Raw genomic sequence first — 26,468 nt, 5'->3', positions numbered from 1 at the left:
TTCTTTCTGCCTTTCCTCTACTTGACTCATTTCATATCGTAACATTTTGTGTAGTTTTTCAATCTTCGTTCTTCCATTATCACTCTATAAATAGTATGACTTTTGGCCAGACTCTGTAGATGTTGTCCGTAATTCACAAAGAATGGTGTCTTATCTATTGTTTCTTATTTTCTATTATTGTATACAAACACAGCCATTGATAACAGCTTATCCCAATGGTCTTGCTGATAATTGACATAAGCCCATAAATATTGCTCTAGTATTCTATTTACCTATTCTGTTTGTCTGTCATTGTGTCGGTAAAATGCGGTACTCAGCCAATTTTGTATCCCCATTTTTCCACTATATTTTTCCATAATCCTGATGTGAATAGTATTCCTCGATCCATAATGATTGTCTTCAGAAAGCTGTGTAGTTGGAAAACCTCTTGGAAGAATGTCCATATAAAGTCTCCTATATTCATATTCTTTTTCAATAGAATGAAATGACTCATTTTGGTCAGGCAATCTCCCATGACTAGGATACTGTCATATCCTACTGATGGAGGTAGGTCTGAGATGAAATCCGTGGCAATTGTTTCCCAACATCGTTCGAGAATCTTGTTTGATTTTAGTAATTTCTAAGATGTGTGTTTATCTGTTTTCGTTCCTTAACATATGTCATACTTTTTGACATATCTTTTGACATTCTCACTCAATCCTGGCTAGTAGAATAACCTCATGATAAATTCTATGGTTTTACCTGTTCCTTCATGTCCTGCTATTGGGATATCGGGATGTTATCATATAATACTCATTCTTATCTTTTCTTCCTCTGGAATCTGTTGTTTTCTATCGTACTATATATTTTCATCCTTCTATTAGTATAAACTCAGGATAATCTCTTTTATCTTGTTTTATCCTTCCTTCAACAATTCTCTTATTTCCTGAATTGTTTTGTATTCTTCCTTTATATCCTCGATTTCTTTTTCCCTAATTGATGTGAATTCGATAACTTCCATTACCTCTCAATAAGCTTTTGTTAATAGTATTCATATTTTCTGTTTATTTCTTTCAACCTTCTTTGTTTGTGGTTTGTCACTTGCAATTCTTGTGAGAGCATCTGGCTTTCGACTCTCTTTTCCTAGTCAATATTCGATCTTGAAGTTGTACTTGCTAAGGTGTTCTCTCCATCTTATCTGGCAATTATTCAATTCCTTCACCATCATGAAGTTGACCAGATTCTTGGATTTGGTGAGAACTCAGACCAGATAGTAGTTGTTCCGAACGTATCTTCTCCATTCTTTCACTGCTTGAACTATTGCTAATAGGTCCTTGTTAGCACCATCATAGTTGTATTCTACTAAAGTCATTGTCTTAGATCAATAAGACACTGGCCTTAATATTCTATCTTCACATCATTGTAACAGTTTGCTGGAGCATACATATACTCGAGGCCTCCATTTTAATCCTTGTCTTTCTGTTTGGATCAAAGTGGACCAATATCGGTGCTGATATCAGATGAGTCCTGATAGTATCATATGCTTCCTGTTTTGTTTCTCTCCACTCCCATTTCTTGACTTTCTTAGTTAGGTTCTAGAGTGGTTTAGTAAGCTTGCTAAATCTTTCTATAAATCTTTGATAAAAGTTGCAGAATCCTATGAAGCAATAAACATTTTTTTGGTTATTTAGTTTGACCCTGTTCCATATCTCTGCCATTTTGACCTGGTTAATCTTGACCACGCCTCACTTGATAATCAATCCGAGGTATTTGGTTTCTTCCATATAGAATTCACATTTTAGTCGTTTGATTTTTATTCCTAATTCTTGTAATGCAGCCATGATATTGCTAATGTTATTTTGATGCTATTGCATGTTTTCTGAATAGATGAGTACATCATCGAGGTATACTATGCAACATATGTCAAGGTACTTGTTAAGTACTTTGTTGATCTATCATTGGAATAAAGCCAGTGCATTGGTTAGCTAGAAGAGCATAACTAGGTATTCAAAAATTTCATATCTTAAGGTAAATGTAGTTTTCCATTCATCTCCTGCTTTGATTCGGATGTTATGGTGCGCATTCTTGATGTCAAGCTTTGTGAAGTATTTTGCTGATTGCAATCTGTCCAATACTTCTCCAATTAAGGGTAGCAGATATCGATCCTTCTAGATAACCGAATTGAAACCTCAATAGTCAATATAGAGTCTCATCTTTCCATCCTTCTTCTTGATGAATAGTATAGGAGAACCTGCTAATACAAAGCATTCTCTTATCCTTCTCCTATTTATGTTATGCTCACTGCACTTTGTGAGTTCTTCGAGTTCTCCCTGTCCTAGTAGGTATAGCTTCTGGTAGGAAATCTCATTCACTTTTCCCATTTTTTCATCCATTTCGAGCTGGATTTCCTGGTCAATTTCTGGTATCTGAGATAGTAATCCCATTGTTTCTTTGTCCTTGAATAAGTGTGTGAATCAAGGGTATTCTTTTGGAATCAATTGTTTCCATCTCTTTTTACTTTGCTATTTCTTATCTTTGATCACCAGTTCCATGCTAATGTTGATTTTTGCTAGGACTGCTTTTTTGTCTTTGTAGGTCCATTTGAGAATTCCTGTAGTTTCTCCTTTTTGATAATACTATTCGAAGGCCTTTACTGTGATCGCTTTGATCTCAGTTTTTTCGTATTGGGCTTGGTTTGGTCTACACTTCCAAACAACTTGCGTCCTCACGTGGTACCTATCAGTTGATCCACTGCATGAAGTTCTTCATCATTAATCTCTCCGATTATCAATTCTGTATTTCGATTGCGTTTCTGGATATTGTAATCTTCCTATACCAGGTTGGCCAGGACTACCTTGATTTCACCCTCATGATCCGCATCGATTATCCTAGCAGTAGTTTTGAGTCAATGACTGACTGCTAAACTGCTGCCGAATACTATCTATCCATAGATGCTATCTGGTAATCTAATGGCTATTCCTGTTACTATCATTGCCTACCTATTGGCAGGAATCTCGAGTCTCTCATTGGCATACACATCATGTCCTACTGCCCTTTTGGAATCCTTGCTAGACACTTTTACCTCTTGGTCCAGTTTTTAAAGCCAGACTCTCTTGTCTTGGCATATCTCAGGAAACATTGCCTTCGAAGTTTCCTCTTCCGCTTCTCTAATTAGTCTCGAGTAGACCACTAGCAAACTATTGAGACACTCTGTTGCACATCATTCACTGGTGAAGGACATCTTATTCTCATTCCAGCCAACCCATGAATTGTCTCTTCATAACAATGGTATCCCTAGGACTATCTCATGGTTCTTAAGATCTGCTTCCTGGAAGGTTGCTGTTTCACTATAGCTGTCAATCTCTATAGGTACTTCCACCGTATGGGTTATAGGACCCATTGTACTGGGCTTCCTATCCGCTAAGTAGACTGTTTTTTCTTTCTTCGCTTTCATAGTGTAGATGCTGTATTTGTCGCAGATTTTGATATCGATAAAATCTTAGGTAGCTCCCAAGTCAAGCATTGCAGGTATTATTGTTCCTTCGTGCTTTTCATTTTATATCTTTGTCTTCATCATCACCTGATCTCCATTTTCTTCTCTGTGTATAGTGCCCTATAGTAGCTCACTAACTTGATGCGTTTTCCAGGTCAACATCTTTGGTTTCCCAAACCACCATTTACTGGAGACTGTCATCTTTTTCCTCAGATAAATCTACGGCAATTATCTCACCAATGTTGCTCTTTTTTCCAAAAAAATTGGAAGCAATTGTTTCCAGCCACTTTCGTCTTTTTGTATTTGTTATTGGGTCAACTTTAACACACCTGTATCTTATGTCCTCCTTTTCCACATCTCATCCAGAGTTTTCTTTTCATCCTTCTCGCATATTCTTCCTTGTATCAGTTTAAAGCTGGTCCTGCCCTTGCTTTGTCCAATTCCATCGGTATGCCTGGTGACAATAAGCTGCTCCCACTTCACATTGCTTGTAGTCTGAACATCTGATCCACGTTCCTAGATGATTTGACTATTCTGTGTACTATATATTCTCCCAGTTGTTTGGAATCATTGCTCGTCTGCTTTACTTATCAATGGGCCATCTTGGGAACCTTTCTGAAGTCATGAAGGCTAAGTCAGAATTTCTCCATACTGCATGTAGTTTTTTGTTACAATTCATTAATAGGATAATGTAGGGGTAGCATCATCGAATTCTGCCTTGTTTCCTGAAAGTCAACATTCATTCCAGTATGCTGAAAATGTTTGCTTTCCTTGTTGGAGCTTTTCCAACTTCCCTCTTGCAGTTTCTTTAGTATTAGGATTGCTAAATTGTTCTAATAGGATTGCCTTCAATTTGTCATAGGTGACCCAGTCCCTTTGTTTCCATCCTTCTTGGAAGGGCATACTCCATTGGCCTGTGAGTCTCCTTAATAGTGATTCCATATTGGGAATTTTGATATCTTCATGTTATTCTCCGTATCCTTTAAATAGGAAGTATTCTTTGCATTATGGAAAGAATATTCGTAGTTTCTCTTGTACTTGTTCCTATGTATCTGGTTTCTTCATCTTTAGCTATTGGACATTTCCTTGTCCTGCCATTGTACTTTGTGTTTCCATTAGGTATGACTGAAACTGGTCTTCTGACATGTCTAAGACATGGATTCCTGGTGCCAGAGCAGCAGGGGCCAGTGGCTCTGGTACTGCTGATCCAGATATCCTTCTTGGTCGTAGAATTCCTGCAGGTAAGTTATCGACTGGTGATCTGTTCTCTAGTATGACAGGACTTGCTGACCTCCAGTACTTTTCTGAAATGTAATCTCAGGCATCACTAAATTCCCCTAGATTGAGGTTTTGATCATTGATGTAGCTATCTCCTACCCTATCTGACTTGAAAGAGGCAATCTTGTATCATTTAGCATCACTCTAGCTGATGCTTTGTAATGTAATGATCCCCCTTGGGGTAGGTAGTTCTTGGCGATGGAGAATGATACTTCTCTTCTTATTCTTCTACCGTACGATAGCTCTAAGACCTATGCCTTTGTTATTCATAGTACAAGACCTTTGTCTTTTATCGGTATCGTCTACCGTAAGCTTTTTCTAACTCTATCTCCTATAGAGCCTTCTCGGTATAATAGTAATAAAGGTCATGATAATGATAAAGAGTGTAAAGATATTTTATATTTATTCAAATAATAAGTAGAAACAGTACTTAGAATTCAATCTAATTTTATTTATACTAGTACCACCAACACTGGAATCTGACTAGTCTCTGCCATATCCCATAAAATAAACTAACTAAAATACACTACCGCAGACTTATTCCACCTCGCAACCACCTCTACTAAACATAAATCCAAAAATCACTACCCTACACAGGCTCATGCATGCTTGCAGCAATGAGTGCTACTGCAGATTTATGCATCTTCCTACCTTGCTGCCTAAGTACTGTCTCATACTCTCAACCCTATCCGCCTCTAACATAATTTGTCCCACATACTCAACAAAAGAAATATACAGCCTATCGCAACGCTCCTCTATCCTCTTGTAATGCAAACCCAGATCATAATATTCCCAGCTAAAACCAAACTACAAAAAGAGCAACCAGGTACCATTAATATCTCATATACCTTCACCCATCTTAATACCACGGACATTGATATTACAAGATCTAACTCATCCCATTGCTGATACTGGAAGTGCCCAAACTGGTCATGGCATTCCTGGAGACACCGAAGCTGTTTTCTAAAATGTTCAGCAAAGGTCGTGTACTTCTAGGTAGCTGTGATGGAAATAGCAGTGCCACAGCAGGGGCAGTTACATTGTGGTTACTTGGGCACAAAGAACCTCTTCTTTGGCAATGTTACCACTCCCCGTAAAATGCACCTGCTGCCATCATGTTTCTTCTTGTACTGCACTCAAGTAGTTGGATCCCCTACCATCCCCAACCATCCATCCCATTCCACCATCAGTGTACCATCAAAGGGATTACCTGCTATGACCAATTTCCTATCTACTGCCTTAATATGACAAGGAATTCCTAGCCCTAAATACCTATGATACACCCACTAAGATTTCTACTATGAGATGACTGAATTCTTATACCAGTCTTCGTTCATGGGACTCCCTCTAATCTATAGAGGGCACTCAGTCTAGTAGTGTCTATCTTCTTTTCCATCACTGCTGTTATTGCCAATCAAGCCCATCCCACTCTGGATTCTTAACAAAACATTAGCATCTATGCAGGTGAGGCCACAGAAGTGTCGGGATGCTTTGGCTTCATGAGTGTAGTACCCATGTCCCTCCCAGCCATGCCAGGATCTCCCTTCCTCCTTCCACATCTTCCGAGCAAGGGCTGCATGTCCAATCTCAAAGCTGACCTCTTTCCAAAGTAAAGGTCGTAATAGTCATCCACTACAGGTTTTAGCCTTAAGGTCGACCATCTTATTACCATCAACAGCCATGTGACCGGGAACCCAACTGAGACTGACGTGAGAGAGGGCATTCAACATTAGTGCCATGACCTTCTACAACTCAGCCGAGGTCCCATCAGAAAACATATTATCTACCAGGTTAAGTGCAGGAATACAGCTGAGAATACATAAACTGGGTGCCTCTTAGCTATACTCTGAGCATATCAGAGGCCACAGACAACTGCAAACAGCTTACAATCAACAATTCTCTATGATAGGAAGACTGAGCAACCATCAATACGGGTCAATGTCCCTTTCTCAAATACCACCCATGCTACACCAGCTTCTTCAGAGAACTTTGATCCGTCGGTGTATATGACCACATCTGAGGATGTATAGAGGTCCATGTACTGCAAACGGTGGTGCACAGTATTACCGCCTTGCCCTTACCAATCAAAATCTTAGAGCAGCAGGTAAGTTCCTGATCTAAGGTTTGTTGTTATGCTACCATACTTTCCTCCTTCCAGTCCAGCAGTATCATTCCGAACTAAGAACATTGGTCGCAGTATCAGTAGTTGATGAACCGACTGTAACACCTCTGCTGCAAGTACCTGCCCTCTATAGCATCATGTGGTGTTCTGAACCTGGCTAACAATATGTTGCTTGCCAGCTTCATAGAGGTCGAAACACTGAAGGAAGGCAATTATTAATGTGGACCTAAATCTTTTTCACATACAACCCATGGTCAGTTACAAACTCAAGTACATACTAGACAGTCGGAAGGTAGGCTGCCTGTACCAAGCAGTAAGTCTCCTAAGTTTCCAATCCCCCAACACTTCCAAACTTCCTCTCCAACACCAAAATCCTCCCTCTTACACCCAACCCCCTTTCCAACCAATACTTTACATGAGAAGAAAAGTTAAGAAATACAACAAACTACCCACTCCAAGAACATGCAAATCCTTAGACGGTGAAACCATTTCTCCCAATAACTCCTTTCCTTCCCACAGCCTATCCTCAAACTCAATCTACTGGGTCTTGGAAACAATAAATTCCATTCTCCTAGCCCTGGCTATGAGATCACTGTCTGCAAATATCTCTCCCACATGGTATCGGGCAGCATTACAAGACTCTGCTGCTACTATGATGACTCTATCATCAACATAAGAGACCACCAACTGACAAAAGCCAGGAGAGTACTGCATTCGTGGCATCAATATATCTGCCACATAGGCACCAAAGAGGAAGAAAGAAAGAGACGAGCCCTGAGGTACACCTTTGCTGACATGGTAGACCTGAGACACACTATCATTGAAACAAAAGCATATTGACCTGCTCGATGTCCACTTCTGAACCAATTGATCCAGGTTTTGGGGACACTGTCACACTACCAACCAATCTGACAGAAGGTCAACATTAATATTATCAAATCTTCCTTGGACGTTCATCGACAGGATCAGTTGTTAATAGCTTTCATTGTATCGTAGGAATTTAAAGACTACTGCCATGGTATCATGAACCTCTCATTTCCTACCAGAATCTAACTGCTTTTCCCCAAGATCAAGGCAGCCAGCCAGCCTCAACAGGACTACACATTCCACAACCTTTGCCATCATTGGCAGGAGATGTATCATGCTCCGATACTTGATGATGTCATACCTGCGTTTATCAACCTTGGGTATGAGAACCACTTCAGCCCTATGCCAGTCTAGAATATCGTGGTGCAGTCCATGATCAATAAGGTACCGTAATGTTACCTTGTCCCTTTATTTCCAAATACATAGGAATAGGTAACCAATATTGTCCTCACCTGGACCCATATTCATTGGAGACCTGGCAAAGGTAATTTCCATTTCCTGAGCACTGTCCATGTCAACTGTAGAATCTACCCATAAGGCAGGGTCACTTGGAGAAAATAGTTGTGCCATCAGGTCACTCATATCAGAATGTGTAGTAGCATGGAATCTATCTGTGTGGGACAAGGAGGGAAATATTTGCTTAGTTTCCAACCTCTCTGCCAACTGAAAGATGTTAGGATCCTGGGTCTCTACTATCTTGTACCTGATGTGCTCAAACCTGGCCCTCGAAAGGCAAGCCTGATCCACATACCTGATTAACTTGTAGTCCTCCATCTACTCCATCTTGTATTTGGAGTACCATTGTAGTCAAGCCACATTCAGCCTCATCTTTCCCAACTCTGGTGTCCACTACTTACACTTACTTCTGCTAATGGAGGCTCATGAGAGTACATCTACCATACGTCTCACTCGTCTCTACAACTTCCATCTTCTACCTCTTGCAGGATGTCTAACAGTTTCCCAACCTTCTCCCAAACTGCCTTTTTCCAGGCTGGCCTCCAATACATGATGTTGTAAGGGAGGTCAACTGTAAATTTAAGGGCTTAAGTACTATACTTACAGCCAGTAGCATCCAAGTACCAATGTCTAACGTACGGTGCCTGGTGCAGGCAAAGGATTGTTCTGGAAATGCCTCGAAAGGTCGACACTGTTGGAGGAACCATGTTCATATCATGAGCTGGAGCTGTAAACTACTATTCCAGTCATCACCCATCTATATTGTTGTGGTCCATATTGGAGTCCCAATCTTGATGTCTGGCATTGAAGTCACTAAACAAGATATCCAGCTCCCCCAGGTTATTTAACCATCCAACAAACTGGTTTTTAGTATATCTAGGTCAAAAGTAAACTCCAGCGAGTACTCTCTTCTCCTCCTTTTCCTAGTATCCAATGCGGGCACTTCCTTCCCCATGCCCAACCACTTCAAAAATCCCACAAATATGAGATCAAACAAAGACTTCAACACCTGATTTTTCAACCAAGGAAAACAAATCCCACCCATCAACATCTATAGATACATGTTGTCCCTCCAGATCAACAGGAGGTTCAATAATAAAAACAAATCAATAAAGGAAAATAAATCAAATGCCAGCACCCAATTCCAACTACTCCTCTCCAGATTTAATATTATTGTTTTAATAAGAATTGAAAGCGGGCTTCAACTAATCCACTCGGGCTACAAGGGCCAGAGGCAAAGCTGAAGTCATTGTCAAGATCCCAAGTAGTCCAACAAACTCCCATCTCTCTTGGTTTAGTGGTGGTCTTTAAAACTTCACATGCTGGAGAGTGGGAAGGAGAGGGGCATTCTGGTTCCTTGCCCTTGGTCTTGTCCAACTTATGGCGGGAGGTCTCATGATGTTCATTGTCACTGCTGATCTCAACTTGCCTGGGTTTGGGAGACCTTTCTCAGCTGTAGTGTCTTCTTCAGCTTCCCATCACTTGTTATTACTATTGTTCTGGTCTTTTGGCAGGTTCCGTTGGTGGGGCTGACTCCCATTTGGAAGACAAGGAAGGTGGAGTAGAGGACAACAAATTAACCCCCAGGCAACATTCGTTTTCCATAAAGTGATCCATCTGATAGCATATCCAGTACTGCCTCCTGGTCTGCCCGCGGTGTTGGCCCACTCCTCCTTGACAAGCAAGCTTGCTTCACATATGCTGTCAAGAGAAGTGTTCTCCAAAGCAAAACCGGCAGCAGGGGGGGCGGCCACATGTGACCTCCAAATGGCTAGTCTCCAGACACTTACCATACACCTTAAGGGGGTGGTACTCCTCAAATACCTAGATGTTATGAGCTCCTCCTTGTAGCCAGATTTTTCCTTCGGCCAACCTTTCCCTAATGTCTTCGTACTTTTCGACCACAAAGTGGATGCTATACATAGTAGCATTGGCCTGCCTCCTGGCGTGGATAGAGCCTGTGATGTCAGGCCAGGAGACAGTAACTACACCGGTGTTTGATTGTTCTAAGACCATATAGAGGGCATTAAAGGCAGCGCTTCCAGTCCAACCTTCTACCCTCCAGATTGATTCTCACCCTGCGGCAGCTAGCAGGATACCAGAAATAAAAATCTTTACCTTTTCCAGGTTTCTCTGGAATTCAAATTCTGAGAGCCTCAGTTCTCTGAGTTGGTCAAGTCTGGCCTTGTCGAACTAGTTACCAAACTCTATAACTGAGTGCGCTACCAGGGTCAGGAAGATATATCCAATCTCAGGTTGGGCCAATCTAGCACAGATTTAAAAAGTGTTTCCCCAAATCTTTGCTTGGTTGGACAGAGTCCAGTTGATCCAGTTCCAGATTACCTCTTTATTAATGTCCTCCAGCAGAGTCACCTTCTTGCAGGTAGTAAATGGCATAGTAATGTATCCCCTTCTAGTATCTGGGTAAGTGACACTGGAAGTGTTGTGCTGGTACTCAGGTTAGCAGGTCCAGTGGCCCCATCGGTACCTGTCGATACTCTTGTCTTGCAGAAACTATGACTACTTTAATGCTAGCCACAGCAGTGGGCCAAGACAGGGTCTGTAGGTTAGTGGGAGCAGCAGCTGTGTGGACTGGTTCCTGCTTGTCAGTATTTTTCCCAGAGTCTTGGCTAAGGTCGCTGATTCCTTTTCACTACCAGATTCCCTAGCCGCTTTTCTTCTCCATCAGACACTACCACTCATGTGTTTGCCACGTCTCCTTCTTTTCTTATTTTCCTCCCCTTCTCCACCCTCTTTTTCCCAGCGGACTGACTTGCTTTCACCACCGCGAGCCTCTCCCAGGACCACCTCGCCATCACTGGAGGAGCTACTACTACTAGCCTAGTAAGAGGAGCCAGCTGATGTGGGGAAGGCGGAAGGTATCTGCTTCGGTAGAATGGCAGGGGGCTTAGACACATATGCTATCCATTTTACTACCTTCCTGAAGGAGGCTTTAGTAGTAAAAGCTGCAGTCGCAGTCTCCTTTCCCTTAAGGAGAGTGGTGGATGTTCTCTCCGAAGAGAGAATAGAGGTACTGCAGGACACAGTTGGAGAAGGATAGTGGCTGGAGGACAAATTACCCTGCAGCGTCTCTATTACTTCCCCTTGTTTGCTGACAATATCAGTTAGCATCTTAACTGCCCATTTTAAGCAGTGAACGTGCTTCCAGTAGTTCACCCCACCTTCTGGCCCTTCATTGCCCAATGTGGTATCCTGTTTCATTCAAGTCTAAACATCTTAGACTGTATTATCCTCAATCTACCTGGATTCTGAGGAGGAGAGACCTTGAGTATTGCCAGAGTGGATGTCCTCCAGGATTTTCAGCATGGACCGGATGCAACTACCCCAGCGAGGTCTGGGTGAGGGAGTCCTACCTCCTTCCAGCATTTCACAGACGCCAGCCATGATCAAGTCTACCTGAGCTAAGTCAACATTGGCAACTTCGGACTGGGTGTCCAGGAATTGTACCTCTAATGGGGTCTGGCTGTTATGTTGGATCCCCAAATAACCTTCTAAATATCCATCAGGAGAGGACATCCATCATTCATCAATGGCCATAGGTAACGAAGCTATTGCCAAAGAGGGGGTGTATATGCTATAACCCAGACCAGTTGCCTCAGTGTTGAGTCCATCATCCAGGCCTATGGGGGTGTCCCTAGCCAACATCTCAGGCGTGAATAGGCCATCCATGGTTATTAGCGGAGACAGGGAAAGAGTTATGTCCTCGATAGTCAAAGGGAGCACCACACTGGGGGAAATAGCTAAGCACCTATCATGAATATTAAGGAGCAGGCCAGAGAGGGCAGAAATGATCAGATTCTTTAGTCCTTTAATACTATTGATTGCCTTTAGAAAATGAGGACCAAGGGGAGAGGCTGCATATCATTTACCGGGAGATGCCCACCATATACAGGGGTGCATCCTAGCATGGGAGGGTTGTAGTCCTCATCCTTGGAATCATCCAGCTTAAACTTCGAGATCTCGTAAAGAGTCTTTTTACCAGACAACATCCCAGCTAGGAAGGAATGGGTAGAAGAGTCAATCTCACGGATGCGATCCTGGCAGAGGAAACTAGGCATCTTGCTTTGGATAGTCATAGCTCGGGAGGGGTAGCGGACCAAGAGCTGGCCTAAACCATAGTAGAGGTTGAGTTGTCTTTTGTCAGAAGGTGGGAGTATTCCGGGATGACAGCCTGAGAGTCTTTAGAAGGAGAGAGATTGGGGGCCAGAGCGAATTCCGAGCCATGGTTGGAATTGAACCGAATGAAGAGTCCTATAGTAGTGTCTTTTTTCATACCACATGTGGCTGAACAGTCTCTCCCAAACAGGAAACTCTTTACACAAAACTCCACTTCTTTCATTCTGGCAACAGTAGCTTTCGCAACTGCTTGCTGAATCTCAGAGTCAACCTGTGGGTTTACCGCATTTTGACACCCCTAATAGTGGTAAAACTATAGGAAACTAAAGTCCCACTTGGGTGCGACATAGGACTGTGTAGTTGTAAGGATAAGGCCACTGTTAGCCTCAGAGATAGGAATGAGAGACAAGGCCACATGCACACCATCAATTGAGAAGGAGGAGTTAGAGTCAAACTGAATGGGGGACAACATCCTTGAAGGAGGTGGAGTGTCCATGGAGCAGAATGCTGTTGAAGATTCCATCCTCACCAAAGACTACACTCAGTAATTCCCAGGACCAGGCCACTGATATCTTACACTGAAGTGTATTCTAAGCAAGAACAACTAACTTCTCCCGACTGCCCAAACACAAAAACACAAACAAGTAACAGTAATGAAGTATTTATTGAGAGGGAAATAAGGTAAAGTATTAGTCTGCCCACTTCCGAGACAGGGTAAACATAAGAGTAGGAAAAGTACTTAGAATAAAAAGTGAAGAACCTATCCTCCTCAGCCATACCAGCCTCCTTATATAGTGTTCTTCCCGCCCTAAGTCATATGACCCAAAGTGGTCACATGCAAGAAACCAAATCATAACAAACTAGTCATATGACCAAAGTAATCATATGCTCAAATCTCATGACCTCATAATAAGGTCATATGTAAAATATAAGTCATATATGCAAGGCATACCTGCAAGGCATACTTGCAAGGCATACTCGCCAGGCGTACATCTCATGACTCATAATCGAGTCATGTGCGAAACATAACAAATCATAACATAACAAGTCATATGACGTAAATGAGTTATAGGCACGAAGTATAACATACCTATAACTCATAATCATGAGTCATGTGAAAACCTTTTCTATGCCAAGCTACATTCGTGACAGTGTGTGTAGTTGGGCCTATACCAGAGAGTCTTTAGGGTATGAGTTTTCTCTTAGTCTTTGGAGGATATGGCTTTGTTTACACTATAGTTAAGGCTGCATGCAGTTTTCTTGTACCTTAACAACAAATAATATAACAAAAAAAAAATTTATTCTCAGTAGTTAGCTTCTCAAGTCATGTTCTAAGTAATCTAGCCAGCCTCCCATGAATAGCCCTAGGACTTTGAAATAGGTCGCTTAGGAAAAGATGAAGAACCCTATTCAATTATACACAACCATACATTCTACAAGTGTACCACTACAATCAAAGAGAAAACCAATGTTGTTCTCTATTCTAACCTAAGAGTTTAGCTAGATGAATACTACTGTTCGCTATAACTGAATACAAGTATTCATTTTTGCTAATATTCAACTCAATATAAAGGTTGAGTTGGGTGAAACATTAGGGCAAATTGGTAATATAACTATCTTTAAACCAGCTCTAAATACTATTTAGAATACAATTCCAAGCAAGAAACCTGTAGACCATATCTGAGTATGCTATAATATCTGCAAGCCATAATTGATTCCTAGGGGGGGAGACCTTGTAACTAAATCTTGTATTTCAGTTTGTCAATATACTTTATTGATTACCTAATCATACTTATAAGATATCACTCACTTCAGTTCCCATTTTTGTAGCAGCCATCACTTTTTGATAATACCATAATGTATTCATTAAGAGTATCACTCTAATTTTCTAATTTGGTTTTGTCTTCATATAAACACCGCATCCTTTTTCGGAAGTGGCCATGACTTTTGTCAACCCTAATACAGTATTGCGCAGCACGCTAAATAGGTCATCAGTGAGTTGACCCTGAGTCCCAACGCCAACATAAATTAGGGAGTGGGCGAAACCTTGCTTTTGTTCAATCCTGATACAGTAATACTCAAATAATCAAATGGCTTATGGTAGTGATGACAGCGCTGTGTGGGGGGGTAGCAGTGGCAGAATCTACTGAAAATACAGAAGATGACTCCCCTTCTATATTCACGAGAGAATAAATACCCAAATCCCGGCTGGCCACAATTTATCCTTAAAGAACCAGCACAGCCAGCAAGTGAAAATTGTCCCCTCGAGGAAGAGAAAGTATCCGATGAATCTTTTCGATATCAGTTAGTCATACGCCTTCCCCTTAATGCCATGGGGGTGAGTCCTTCCGTTATACCCCATTACCGGTATAGATTACCGGTATAGTACATAGTACAGCCATGAATGCGAGCGCCAACCATACTCGAGTATTAATATTTTGGGAGTCATCCTCCGTGTAAACTCCACAGAAGAAATAAAAATCAATAGGAATTGAGATTTTTAATTGGTAATCTATGTCACCTGGAATTTGTACATGAATATCCTTTTCAGGGAAATTCTAGGGTAGCCATTCTAGAGCACCAATATGCTTCGAGACCATCCTTAATTCATGTACGGTACCTCATTCAGGTGAAATGTTGAATTTTACTGGTACTTGTATAATACAAAAAAATACAATACTGGTATTCTAAATCTGTGAAGCCCTGGATTGGCTGGTAGAGAGGTCTTTTCGCAGAGCAGGCTGTCATTGGATATTGCCACTTTCATTGCGTTGTCCCAACCCAACCATCCCTTCGGATAGCGGTATTCCCTCCTGACCCGTCTCATACAACACAGTGCTAGTACGGTAGAGCACCTATTTCCCTTCTAACTTTTATCAACGCAGGATCTTTTTCACCATTCACATCTGGTGTGCTAATAGCATACCGATATTAGATAAGGATGGCAGGCAAATGAATGGGCAAATGAATGGGGGTGCAATAGGGAAGAAAGAAAAAAAATTGGTGATAGACCTCTTGCTATCGTATTATACCGTGCCACCAGAGAATGTGAGGGTGGAGGGTGACAAGGGGGGGAAGAAAACAGATTCTGGTAGCGAAGTTGTAGGATCGACGGCGCGCATTTGCGTGTTTGCGATGGCGGCCGCACCGTTACCAAGATTGTGCTTGAGATTCTTTTTTTAGAGATTGGTGGAGGAGGGGTATTTCTGCTTGGGTATCTAGTGGCATGTAATTGAGTTTGGTTTTTTTTCCCGGAGTTAACAAATCTCTAGCTGGACAATCGCCCAGCTTATATATTGTAGTTTCGGCAAACAGAAGTATAGACTGCGGTGGTAGTGGTGGTGGCGGCGGCGATGGCACCAGGAATCCGATCACGGCTCAAGATTGTTAAGTTCCCATCCTAGAATGAACTCTTCTCAAGTAACGGGAAAAGAAATCTGCCGTTATCAAGTTCTAGGGAACCTATCCGAGTGCTGAGTCGTGAGCGTGGCTGAGGAGGGCAATGGGAGATTGAAATAACATGTCAGCCAAGAGCAGAAAGAACCACGGATGCGCCCCCACCAGGCAGACAATGCAAACAAGCACGTGACAAGGTATGCAAAGCAGGCAGCAGTAGTGCTGGGCTTTCTTGGTGGGCAGCTTCAGCACTCAACGGGAGTCAAGGGCTGAGAATTTGAGGAAGAAGCAGAGGGGGGGGGGCAGGAGAAGCAGGGGGACACGAGAAGATAATTCATGGGGAAAATAAAATAGAGAAGGGCTAATGAAAGTAGGAAACAATATTTGTGTTATCTGTCACTCTACTATCGCTTTTATTTTATTTTAATGTTCTATGTCCCTTTTGACCTGGGATTTCTTCACAACAATTCAGAGTAGGGAGAATAAATTTTGGGGAACTATTTATATATATATATCACAGAGTTTCACAGAGTTTCTTGCTTGTGCTGCTTTGGAGAGTTACATGAACTATCTCAAAGTCCTGCGTGGCTTTATGACACCTTTTTGTCCCCACTCGCCACAGTCCTCCTTCACCGCGTCGCAACGAAATCCCCGCTATCCCCCTAACCGCTTTTTTTTTTTTTACTTTTTTTTACTTTTTTTTTTCTGCTTCTTCCTCTCTTTTGGAGAAGACAGAGAGTGTGATTTCCTCAGTTTGATTTCGATAATTTCTCTCTCTCTCTCCCTCTCTTTTTTTTTTTTGCAACTAGCAAAGTCGCTTGATCCGAAAAGGGGGGAAAAACTTAAAAGGGAGGAAAAAAAACAAATGGTTTAGTATTTCGTGTGTATATTCTTTTCTTTTTCCCGCTTGCCCTTGCGGTTTAGTCATGGTTGTCGTCGTCGGCTAGCTGAGAAGCCCGAGCAAGAAAAAAAAAAAAAAAAGAGAGAGAGAGAGAGAAAGGCAAGAGTGGAATTTAGCGACTGACCTACCACACAACCACCACCGACCACCAGCCGACAAAGCTTCCCTCCTTCAACTTTCTCGAGTACTCAAAAACCACACAACCACTTCGTTCGCCCAGCAGCGGTACATCGAACATTCAACAATCTTTTCCATCGCTCTTTACTTACCTATAATAACTCTTTTGACCCCATTCCACCTTATTTAATTACGACATCGCTTAGTTTGTTTTGAACGCGCTTTGTCACAATTACTTTTTATCAACACACATTTACCCCCTCCCCGTCACATAAAACTTGCCTCAACATTAACAAAATCATCTCGCCACTCAAGTAATTCCAAAGATGCCTACACGTCCTCCACGTCCAGGGCGCAAGAGAAAGAGACAGCTAGATGATCCGCTCGCCTCCGATTCCCAGGATGAGGACTTCAGCGACCAGGCTCATTCTCCCCGGAAGAGAACTGCGGGCAAAGGAACAGTTGGTAAGAAAACGGCAGCGAAGGGGGGTCGCAAGACTACCGCAACCAAAGGGAGACGCGGCAAAAGGAATGCCTATCATTCGGATGATGATGACATCTCCATGAGTGGCGATGACCTGAGTCTGGCTTCCGACGACGAGCCCGTCACCCTCGGAGCGAGCGGTAGACCTCTTAGAAGTTCAAGAAAAACAAGGCCCGTCAATTACGGAGAAGAAAGCGAGGACTTGGAAGAGCCTTCCCCCTCTGGAAGTAGTGCTGAGGAGGAGGAAGAAGCTGATGGGGATGTTGGCAATAAGGGAGCTAAGGCCCCTACTAAGAAACAGTCAATGCTAGTTAAGATCAAGATTCCTCCTGATCTTAGGAAGGAACGCAAAGGTCAGAGTGCTGAGCCGGAGACACAGAATGAAGATCAATTACCGACTCGTCGTACGACCCGCGCTACCTCTGCGACCGCTCAGTCGCGTCCAATCGTCGGGGGCAAAGGCCCGCTCAAGTCCGCTACGAGAACCCGAGGAGGCAGTGCCGGGCCTCCTGTTGTCGGGGGCGGTGTGGCTCGTAGAAGCACCCGCCTAGGAGCTTCGGAAGAGCCCGCCCTACAACTTACAAATTCGGGCAAACACAGCGAAATCGTTAGACAACCTGGCGCCGGCGACGTCATTTTAGAAGAGAGAGAGAGCCTTGCTGAGACCTCTTCAAGGGAAGCTGTAGAGTCTGGTTGTACTGGCGGAATTGATGAGCAAGCTTCTCAAATGGCTGAATCCGCTGCGGATGGGAATGAGGGCGTGCAAGGTAGCGATGGGGAGCTGGACGGGGTTAACTCACAGTCCAGGGACGACGAACCGGGGAACGATAACCTGTCTCCGGAAGATGGAGATGGAGATGGAGATGACGATGATTCGGATGTCCAACCAAGTCGGCGTAGCGGCCGTAAAGTTGGTGATGTGCCCTCCCTCCGTGGGAGCACCGCTTCCCCGAAAGCGACTAGAACTGCTGAGACTGCACTTGATGCCAAAAGAGCTAAGCGAGGTCGGGGGCGTCGAGTCCCTGGGAGAGCCACTAGAGGTGCTAGTAAAAGGGCTGGTGACAGTAGTGAGGAGTATCGAGAGGAAGAGGGTGGGGATGATACAGGGGACGACAGCATGTCTAATAAGTCATCGCCATCAAAGCTACCTCGCTCCGGCCAAGCTGAAATCGACTCCGGCCCAGAAGATGAGTCCTCCGAGCACACTGGTCGTGGTCGTGCCCGTAAAGGTAAACGTCCAATGTCAACTTCACAATCGTCTAGAAAGCGGAGGGCAACGTCATCCGGGGAACTTAGCCAATCTGAGCACGTGGAACTCCACCAAGAGTTGGAAGATCTACTTCCATCTCCCAAACGTCTCAGACACCGATCGAAGCGGACCCTGGCTTTGGAAGGTGAAACTGCTCCGGAGAGGACACTCCGTCGCAGAACACAGAATGTTGATTATAGGATTTTGCGGCCCGAGAATGCCCAGTTGATTGAGCCGGACAATAGTGGTAATGAAGAACCGAGGAGAAAGACCGCTCCAAGCGCGCAGAAGTCTTGGTTTGACACTAGTGGACCCTTTGGCGGTAGTGTTTCATTTAATCCATTCGGACGAGGAAGACCCATGAATCCCACAGTACAGGATGATTCCGATAGCAGTGACGATGAGAGGTCCGCTCGGCCAGGGATGTATGGTGGTGTAGTTGGCGCTGCTGGCACCATCATGACTCCGAGTACTGCCACGGCCGGCTTATTACCTCCTTCCGCGCAATTACATGGTAGCGATCCGCTGGGAGGCGCACCCGGTTCTTTGGGCAAGATGAGCAAGGGGAAGAATGCTAACGCCGATATTGACCCCTTGGGTGCCGCCGATAGTAATGTGGATTTTTCCAAAGTTGGTGGACTGGATGTTGTCATCCAAAATCTCAAGGAAATGGTTCAATTGCCGTTGACTTATCCAGAGTTGTTTTTAGCTAAGAAGATTACTCCCCCTCGCGGTGTACTCTTCCATGGCCCTCCTGGAACTGGAAAGACTTTGATGGCAAGAGCTCTGGCCGCAAGCTGTAGCACAGAAGCCAGAAAGGTTACATTTTATATGAGGAAGGGGGCAGATTGTCTCAGCAAATGGGTGGGAGAGGCGGAACGTCAACTTAGATTGCTGTTTGAAGAGGCTAAGAACAATCAACCGAGTATCATTTTCTTTGACGAAATTGATGGTCTGATTTCTTTGATTCGTTTGTTAACAGTATCGAAGCTAATTCGTGAATAGGACTGGCCCCGGTTAGGTCCTCAAAGCAGGACCAAATCCACGCGTCGATAGTGTCAACCATGTTGGCGTTGATGGATGGCATGGATGGCAGAGGACAAGTTGTTGTAATCGGCGCCACTAATAGACCTGATGCGGTGGATCCCGCACTTCGTCGCCCTGGGCGTTTCGATCGAGAGTTCTATTTTCCTCTCCCTTCAGTTGATGCACGGAAGTCTATCATCGACATCCATACCAAGGGATGGAGCCCAGCTCTACCAGAGGCATTGAAGGAAGGGTTAGCCTTACAAACCAAAGGCTACGGCGGCGCTGATCTAAGGGCAAGTTGACTGGTGTAGTGTCTTTCTGGATGGGACCTTGTGCTAACCGATACTATAGTCACTGTGTACTGAAGCGGCGCTCAATGCTGTCCAGCGAACATATCCACAGATCTATATGACCAGTGACAAGCTCGCCCTTGACCCCACCTCAATTCATGTCACCGCCCGCGACTTCATGCTCGCGATGAAAAAGGTGGTCCCGTCCTCGCAGAGGTCTTCGTCTTCCGGAACAGATCCGCTGCCGTCATTTATTGAGCCTTTGTTGATTGGTCCTCTTCAGCAATTGAAGAAGTGTATGGATGGTATCCTCCCGGAGCGCAAGCGATTGACTGTATTGGAGGAGGCCATGTACGAGGACGACCAGGATTCGGATGGTGGCTTCTCACGTGAAAATATGATGCAAGGTTGGTATCTGGTTGGGCCCAAAGAGTTTGTTAGCTAATTCTTTAATTTAGATTTCGACCAAGCTCGTGTCTTCCGTCCCCGGATGTTGATTCATGGCGCCCCTGGAATGGGGCAACAGTATCTTGCAGCAGCACTATTGAACTATTTTGAGAAGCTGCATGTTCAAGCATTCGATTTAGCAACCTTAGTTGGTGATTCTGCAAGGGTAGGCTGTTCCGATTAAGTGATGGTTTGGTCCTTGCTAACCGATGGGTTAGTCGGTTGAGACTGCCATAGTGCAGTTGTTTGTCGAGGTCAAACGGCATAAGCCGAGTGTTGTATTCATCCCTGATGTGGATACCTGGTACAGCTCTATTGGCCAACAAGGGTTAATCACCTTCAAGGGTTTACTGAGAAGCATCCCGGCAAACGATCCGGTACTTCTGCTTGGCGTAACAAACTCTGAGCTTGATGATTTAGACCCCACGTTGCTGCATGATCTTTTCGGGTTCTCCAAGAGGGATAGATTTAGAATTCCAATGCCTAATGAAGTTTGTATGGCCTTTTTGAATTGCTGGAATTTTCTAACTAATGTTGCTGCAGGAGGCACGCCGGAAATACTTTGATAGATTGATTTCCTATATTCAGAAGGCTCCTAATGAATTCCCGCCTGATCCATCGACAAGGAGAAAGCGAGAACTGCCTGTTCTACCTGTTGTACCACCGCCGCCACCTCGTGCTATGACAAAGGAAGAGCGCAAGGCACAAGAAACGAAGGATAAGCAGATCAAGAATTGGCTTAAGATGAGGTTATTTTATGCCATAGATACTGTTAGATCCAAACTTAGACGATTTAAAAAGCCTATACTGGACTACGAGGCAATTAAGCACTTATTCGAAGAGCCTGAAGTCACCTCAGATCTCGCCATCCAAGGCACCGCAAGCAATTACCAATTACTCTTACCCAAGAATATACACTCTCCGCCAAAGGTCATTGACACTACCACTGGCAAAACTTTTTACAATATGGACATGGATGTTATTGAAGAGAGGGTTTCGAATGGTTATTATTGTAGTGCTAAGCAATTCCTCCGAGACGTGGAGTACATCAGGGATGATTGGATGGAGCTGGGCCACAAAGAGCATAGAATGAAGGTCAACGAGCTCTTGACCCATCTCGAAGTCATCGCAACCGATATAGAAGTAATGGACCAGGCGATGGCGGCCCAGTGCGCGGAATTATGGGCTCGCGAGCGCAAGAAAATAGAAGAGCGAGCCGAGAAGGCCGAGCGTCAGAAGCGCGCAGAGGGGGAAGCGCGCTTGGAAGCGGAGAAGACCCGTGCATCACTGGATCGCCAGAGCCCTCCCGCCGAGCGACAGATCCAAGGGGGGTCAGACAAATCACAGAAGAGGCAGGCGACTCCCATCCATGCCGTCGGAAATGGTGAAGATGTTAGCGTCAGTGCTAGTGCAACCGCAGTCATTTCGACTACATACCCGCCGTCCAATGGGGTTGGAGTATACAGTCATATGAGTTCGAGCGTGGAAGTTCAGACATCCCAAGTCTCAAAGAATGATGATCTTACAAATACTCATACTCGCACTAGCAGTCGCCAGGGTAGTCCTGCGGCACTGCATTCCCCTCCTTCACAGCACACTCAGTCCAGCGAACACGCCAGTGCCTTTCAAACCGCCATTTCCAGCATTCCTGCCAATTTCTCGCAGTCGGTGGCGGCAGACGGGATCCCGCAGATGACATCTCAACCTGGAGCTGCGCTTGGCGTCACACCCGTCACTGGGTGCTCTGTGATCTTTAATTATGCCTCTACGACTGACTCTGGAAAACGCACGAGCGATGGAACAGCAGGGCTGAACTCCCAACCGTTTTCTAATCCTTATAGTAACAGCAACGGAACTCCCCGCCCTATGAATCCACCTTTATTCCATAACTTTGGCGGAATTTCCACCGGTGATTCTCAACTCCCTGACACCCAAGGTACCCAACCCCCACTCTCTTCCTCCTAATCGTGACATGGCTAATGAATGGAAAAACAACAGTAGTCCCCTCCAGCTCCTCAGACTCGGCCCCTTCACAAACCTCGACCGCAACACCTGCCCCGCACTCCCAACCCTCCTCCCAACCTCACCTCCACAACTCCTCCCACCCTGCGCCCCCTTTATTCCCCTTGCTCCCTATACAAACCACTATAACCTGCGATCGCACGCTTCTGGCGAACCTGCACGACCGCCTCGTCGCCGAGACGGGCGGGTACACTGTCGAGCAGCTCGAGCAGGTGAGCAGCGCTTGTATGAGCAAAGTGTGGGAAATGCGCGCTTGTTGGGACCGCGATGAGATCATCCGCAGGGTCGGCGAGGTATTCGAGGAGCTGGACGGCGACATTCGGGAGGGCGGGGGTATTGGTGATGGAAGTTTCGGATCTGCTCAACTAGGTTAGATTAGGTTAGGCTAGGCTAGGTTCCGTTAAGTTAGGTGCTAATGAAAACGAGAGAAGTGAAGGGTCTTTTGCTTTTTTTTTCTTTTTGCTTTTTCTTTCTTCTATTCTTTTCTGGTTTGTTTCGTACTTGATTTTTCTTTGAATGTTGGGTGATTGTTTTTTTTCTCTTATAAATCTCTACTTTTTTCTGTTTTTTTTATATTCTCTTACCCTTTCCCTTCATTTTCGCGATGGTGATGATGGTGCGCACAGTCTACTCTTCCTACCTCTTTTCTGTTCTATCACCCTCTCCTCCTACTTCCCTCCAACCAACCGATCGCACTGACCAACCTAAGTTAGATCTAGAACCCCTTATCACCTAAACTGTACAATACTAATGCCCTCTTCCCTTCTCCATCTGTCTCTACCTCCCTCTACCTCCTCAGATATTAACGTTTCTATTCTTAACTCATTTTCTGTCTCATTTGTGAGTTGTTGGGGGGGGTTGTTATTGCGGGATTGGCTCTTTATTTACTTATTTATTCTTTGCAAAATAACTGTTTTTATGTGAGATAGGTTTTTCCTCATTAGTTAGTTGTGTGTTCTTGAAAGGGAAATGGAAATGGAACAAAAGTAGTGGGATTTATCGTATAATGCAAAGCGTTTCAAACCAGGACCAAGGCCGTTGCATCCTGTAATGCCTCATTTTGCGAAGGCAAAGGGTTATATATAAATCAACAATACAGATTTTAAAAGTCTCATACCCAATTCTTGTCATTGCTTGAGTTAGAATATAATTTATAACCCTCCGCCCTTAAGAATAGAGGCATTACGGATGCAATGGCCTTGGGCCTGGTTTGAAGCGCTTTACATCTTACCTACCAAAAGTATTTATTCGGTCATGGGGTTGATTTGTGGGTGGGTTTGTGGAGGTGTTGGGTGTTGGTCTGGCCGGTTCTTTGGAACATGGTGTTTCGTCGTGGTCTGTTGTTCAGTGGCTGCTGGTTGATGGAGTGGCGTGGGCAAGATTCTGTACTCGTCTCCGGCAAGGAGTATTCGAAAACAGTGGTTCGCAAAATATGACAGAAAGCCCGTGCGCGTGAGTTCGAGTGATGCTGCGTGTCACTCGCGTTCACATCCCAGCCCACCAGGCATAATCACCCCCCCAGAGACCTCGATCAACGGACACTGTGTTAATCTGAAAATAATATATTATTGGGAAGATAAAAAAAAAAAAATAGCAAAAAAGAACCACCAAGTAAAACCCAAGATAGGAAAAATAAATAAAACAAAGAAATAGCGAGAAATTAGGCAAAAGTTGCTCCCAGCAGTTCAATTCTAAGCTGGAGGGAAAAGTTACGTCTCAGAAACCCTTTAATTCCGTATACATGACCAATGAAAAAGTTAATGTTGGGGGTCATTGTTTACATAGGTTGGCTGTTGTTTGACATGTCAGAATGTGCACAGGTTCATTCATTGATTGGGGATTGAGAGGTGGAGAGATACTCACCAAGCCCGTGAGAGATTTCTCAATGATCCCAATCGCCTCATAGACCTGTTCCTCCGTAATTACAAGAGGAGGAGCAAGACGGATGATGTTCTGGTGAGTAGGCTTAGCCAAGAGCCCGTTATTGCGGAGTAGTAGACAAAGGTCCCAAGCGGTGCGACCATTAGTCTTGGACTCGTCGATGACAACGGCGTTCAAAAGCCCCTTTCCACGAACAACTTTGATGGCAGGTGAATTAATTGCACTGAGCCCAGCTCGGAATTTCTGTCCGAGAACCTCAGACCTAGTAGTGAGATCCTCATCGCGAATCACCTCCAATGCAGCAATCGCAACGGCGCAGCCAAGAGGGTTACCACCATAGGTTGACCCATGCGTTCCGGGTTGGATACACAACATGATATCCTTATCAGAGAGAACAGCGGAGACAGGGTAGACACCTCCGGAAATAGCCTTCCCGAGGAGAACTATGTCAGGACGAATACCGGAATGCTCAGAACAAAGAAGACGACCAGTTCTGGCAATCCCAGTTTGAATCTCGTCACAAATCAGCAAGACGTTATGCTTCTTGCAAAGAGCATGGACTTTGGCAAGGTAGTCATCGTCAGGAACGACAATACCTGCCTCACCCTGGATTGGCTCAATAAGGAAAGCCGCAGTCTTTTTCCCTTGAAGCTCAAAAACCTCCTCGATGTCTGCAATGTTGTTATACCTAATAACCTTCCCAGTTTTGGGGCACGTGGAGCCAATATTTGGAAGGTATGGCCCATAGTGGTCACGAGACTCAGGATCCGAGGATAAAGACAAGGCGGCGAACGTACGGCCGTGAAAGTTGTCAGAGGCACAAAAGATCAATGCTTCATTCTCAGGAATACCCTTCTTTAGATAACCCCACTTGCGAGCAAGTTTAAGACTAGTTTCAACAGCTTCGACACCAGTGTTCATAGGAAGAACCATGTCGTAACCGAAGTACTTAGTATCAAATTAGATCACTCGTATATCAAACGCAAAGACGAAGATTGCAAAGCATACCTCCGTAACAAACTTCGAAAACATTGGGAGTACATCATTAATGAAGGCTCTCGAGGAGAGACACAAACGCTGGGCTTGGGTGATTAAAGCACCAACAATTTTGGGATGACAATGACCCTGGTTAACGGCGGAATAGGCACTCAAGAAGTCAAGGTATTGTTTGCCCTGTGACAAAATTAGATCTATTGGCACCCAAACTCAAAGCCAAAGAATTGTTAGAACTTGTGGCGGGGGCGGCGGGGTAAAGTAGAAGCTCTATCAACTAACCTCGGGATCCCAAACATGAACACCGAGAGCCTTCGAGAAGACAATGGGCAATGGATGATAGTTGTGAGCCGCATACTCGTGCTCATACTTCATTGCCAATTCAGAAGAGGGAGCATGGATAGGGACATCGGATTCTGAAGCCGGCGCGGCGGCAGCCCCGGCAGTAGCAATGGCAGCAGGAGACATGACTATTAATTTTAATCCATCAGCATCCATCCACAATCAAAGCTCCATAGACCTTGAGTAACGATAGGGAAGCTATCGTACTTACCTGCAGACTTGATTAGTTTCAAACTGAAAAGGGGGCATAAATGTTAAAAAAAAGCTCGGGACAATAAAAGATGAGGAAGCGTGAAGATGATGTGGAAATGAAGAGAAGTTGGGGAGGTTAAATAGAAAGAGTGAATATAATACCTTTGGGGACAATTGAGTTTAGGATGGATGCTGAACCAGATAAGGGATGTGAAGTACCGTGATGCGGGACAAGGAGGAGGTGGCGGTGGTGGAGCGGTAAGGATTGGGGGAGAAAGAGGATTGTTGGAGGAGGGTGGAGGGGGTGGAAGGGAAGAAAAGAACAGTGAAAGAAGGAAGGAAGCTAATGGTGGGACTTGTCGGCTGGAAGCGGCTCTCCAGCGTAGGGTGTAAATTACGATTCCAGCTATCATACATAATATCATACAAGTAAACGTGTATGGTATGATATAATGGTTCATTGGGAAAGAAAAGGGCAGCGCATCACGCTCGTCGCCCAGCATATTACTAGAAGTACTGTATCGTACCCTACTATCCTCGTACAACTGAGTCTACAATACCCCCCCAACCCTACCTACCTAATACTATCCATATATCATTATCTACCTTATTATCTACATTTATTATCCCGCGCACGGTGCAATGAATCGGGGCCGCAGTCCAGAGTCTGGCTCACCCATCCAGCCACATCGATTCATTCACTTCTATTGAAATTACATTACAGCAAGCCCTTTTTCTTTTAGCAAGACATTAGCCCACAACTGCTTGACCCGACCAGCCTTGCTAGAGTTGT

General features: G+C 44.4%; 2 protein-coding genes; one reads left to right on the top strand and one right to left on the bottom strand.

Annotated features, from left to right (window-relative positions):
* Nucleotides 1-19,148: 19,148 nt before the first annotated feature.
* Nucleotides 19,149-23,274, top strand: GSTUM_00009860001 (uncharacterized protein; the record flags this gene model as incomplete). XM_002840960.2 has 8 exons in its annotated part: nt 19,149-19,431; nt 19,485-19,805; nt 19,860-19,866; nt 19,925-20,205; nt 20,257-20,411; nt 20,464-20,736; nt 20,789-22,181; nt 22,244-23,274. The coding sequence occupies 8 exons, from the start codon at nt 19,149-19,151 to the stop codon at nt 22,639-22,641; spliced, it is 3,111 nt and encodes a 1,036-aa protein (XP_002841006.1). The 3' UTR covers nt 22,642-23,274.
* Nucleotides 23,275-24,037: 763 nt separating this feature from the next.
* Nucleotides 24,038-25,954, bottom strand: GSTUM_00009859001 (uncharacterized protein; the record flags this gene model as incomplete). XM_002840959.2 has 3 exons in its annotated part: nt 25,424-25,954; nt 25,157-25,321; nt 24,038-25,096 (listed from the first exon to the last, which is right to left on the bottom strand). The coding sequence occupies exons 1-3, from the start codon at nt 25,637-25,639 to the stop codon at nt 24,038-24,040; spliced, it is 1,440 nt and encodes a 479-aa protein (XP_002841005.1). The 5' UTR covers nt 25,640-25,954.
* Nucleotides 25,955-26,468: the final 514 nt, after the last annotated feature.

This window comes from Tuber melanosporum, assembly GCF_000151645.1.
Source record: "Tuber melanosporum whole genome shotgun sequence assembly, scaffold_61, strain Mel28".
Taxonomy (NCBI): domain Eukaryota; kingdom Fungi; phylum Ascomycota; class Pezizomycetes; order Pezizales; family Tuberaceae; genus Tuber; species Tuber melanosporum.
This window is presented reverse-complemented; position numbering and strand designations above follow the sequence as displayed.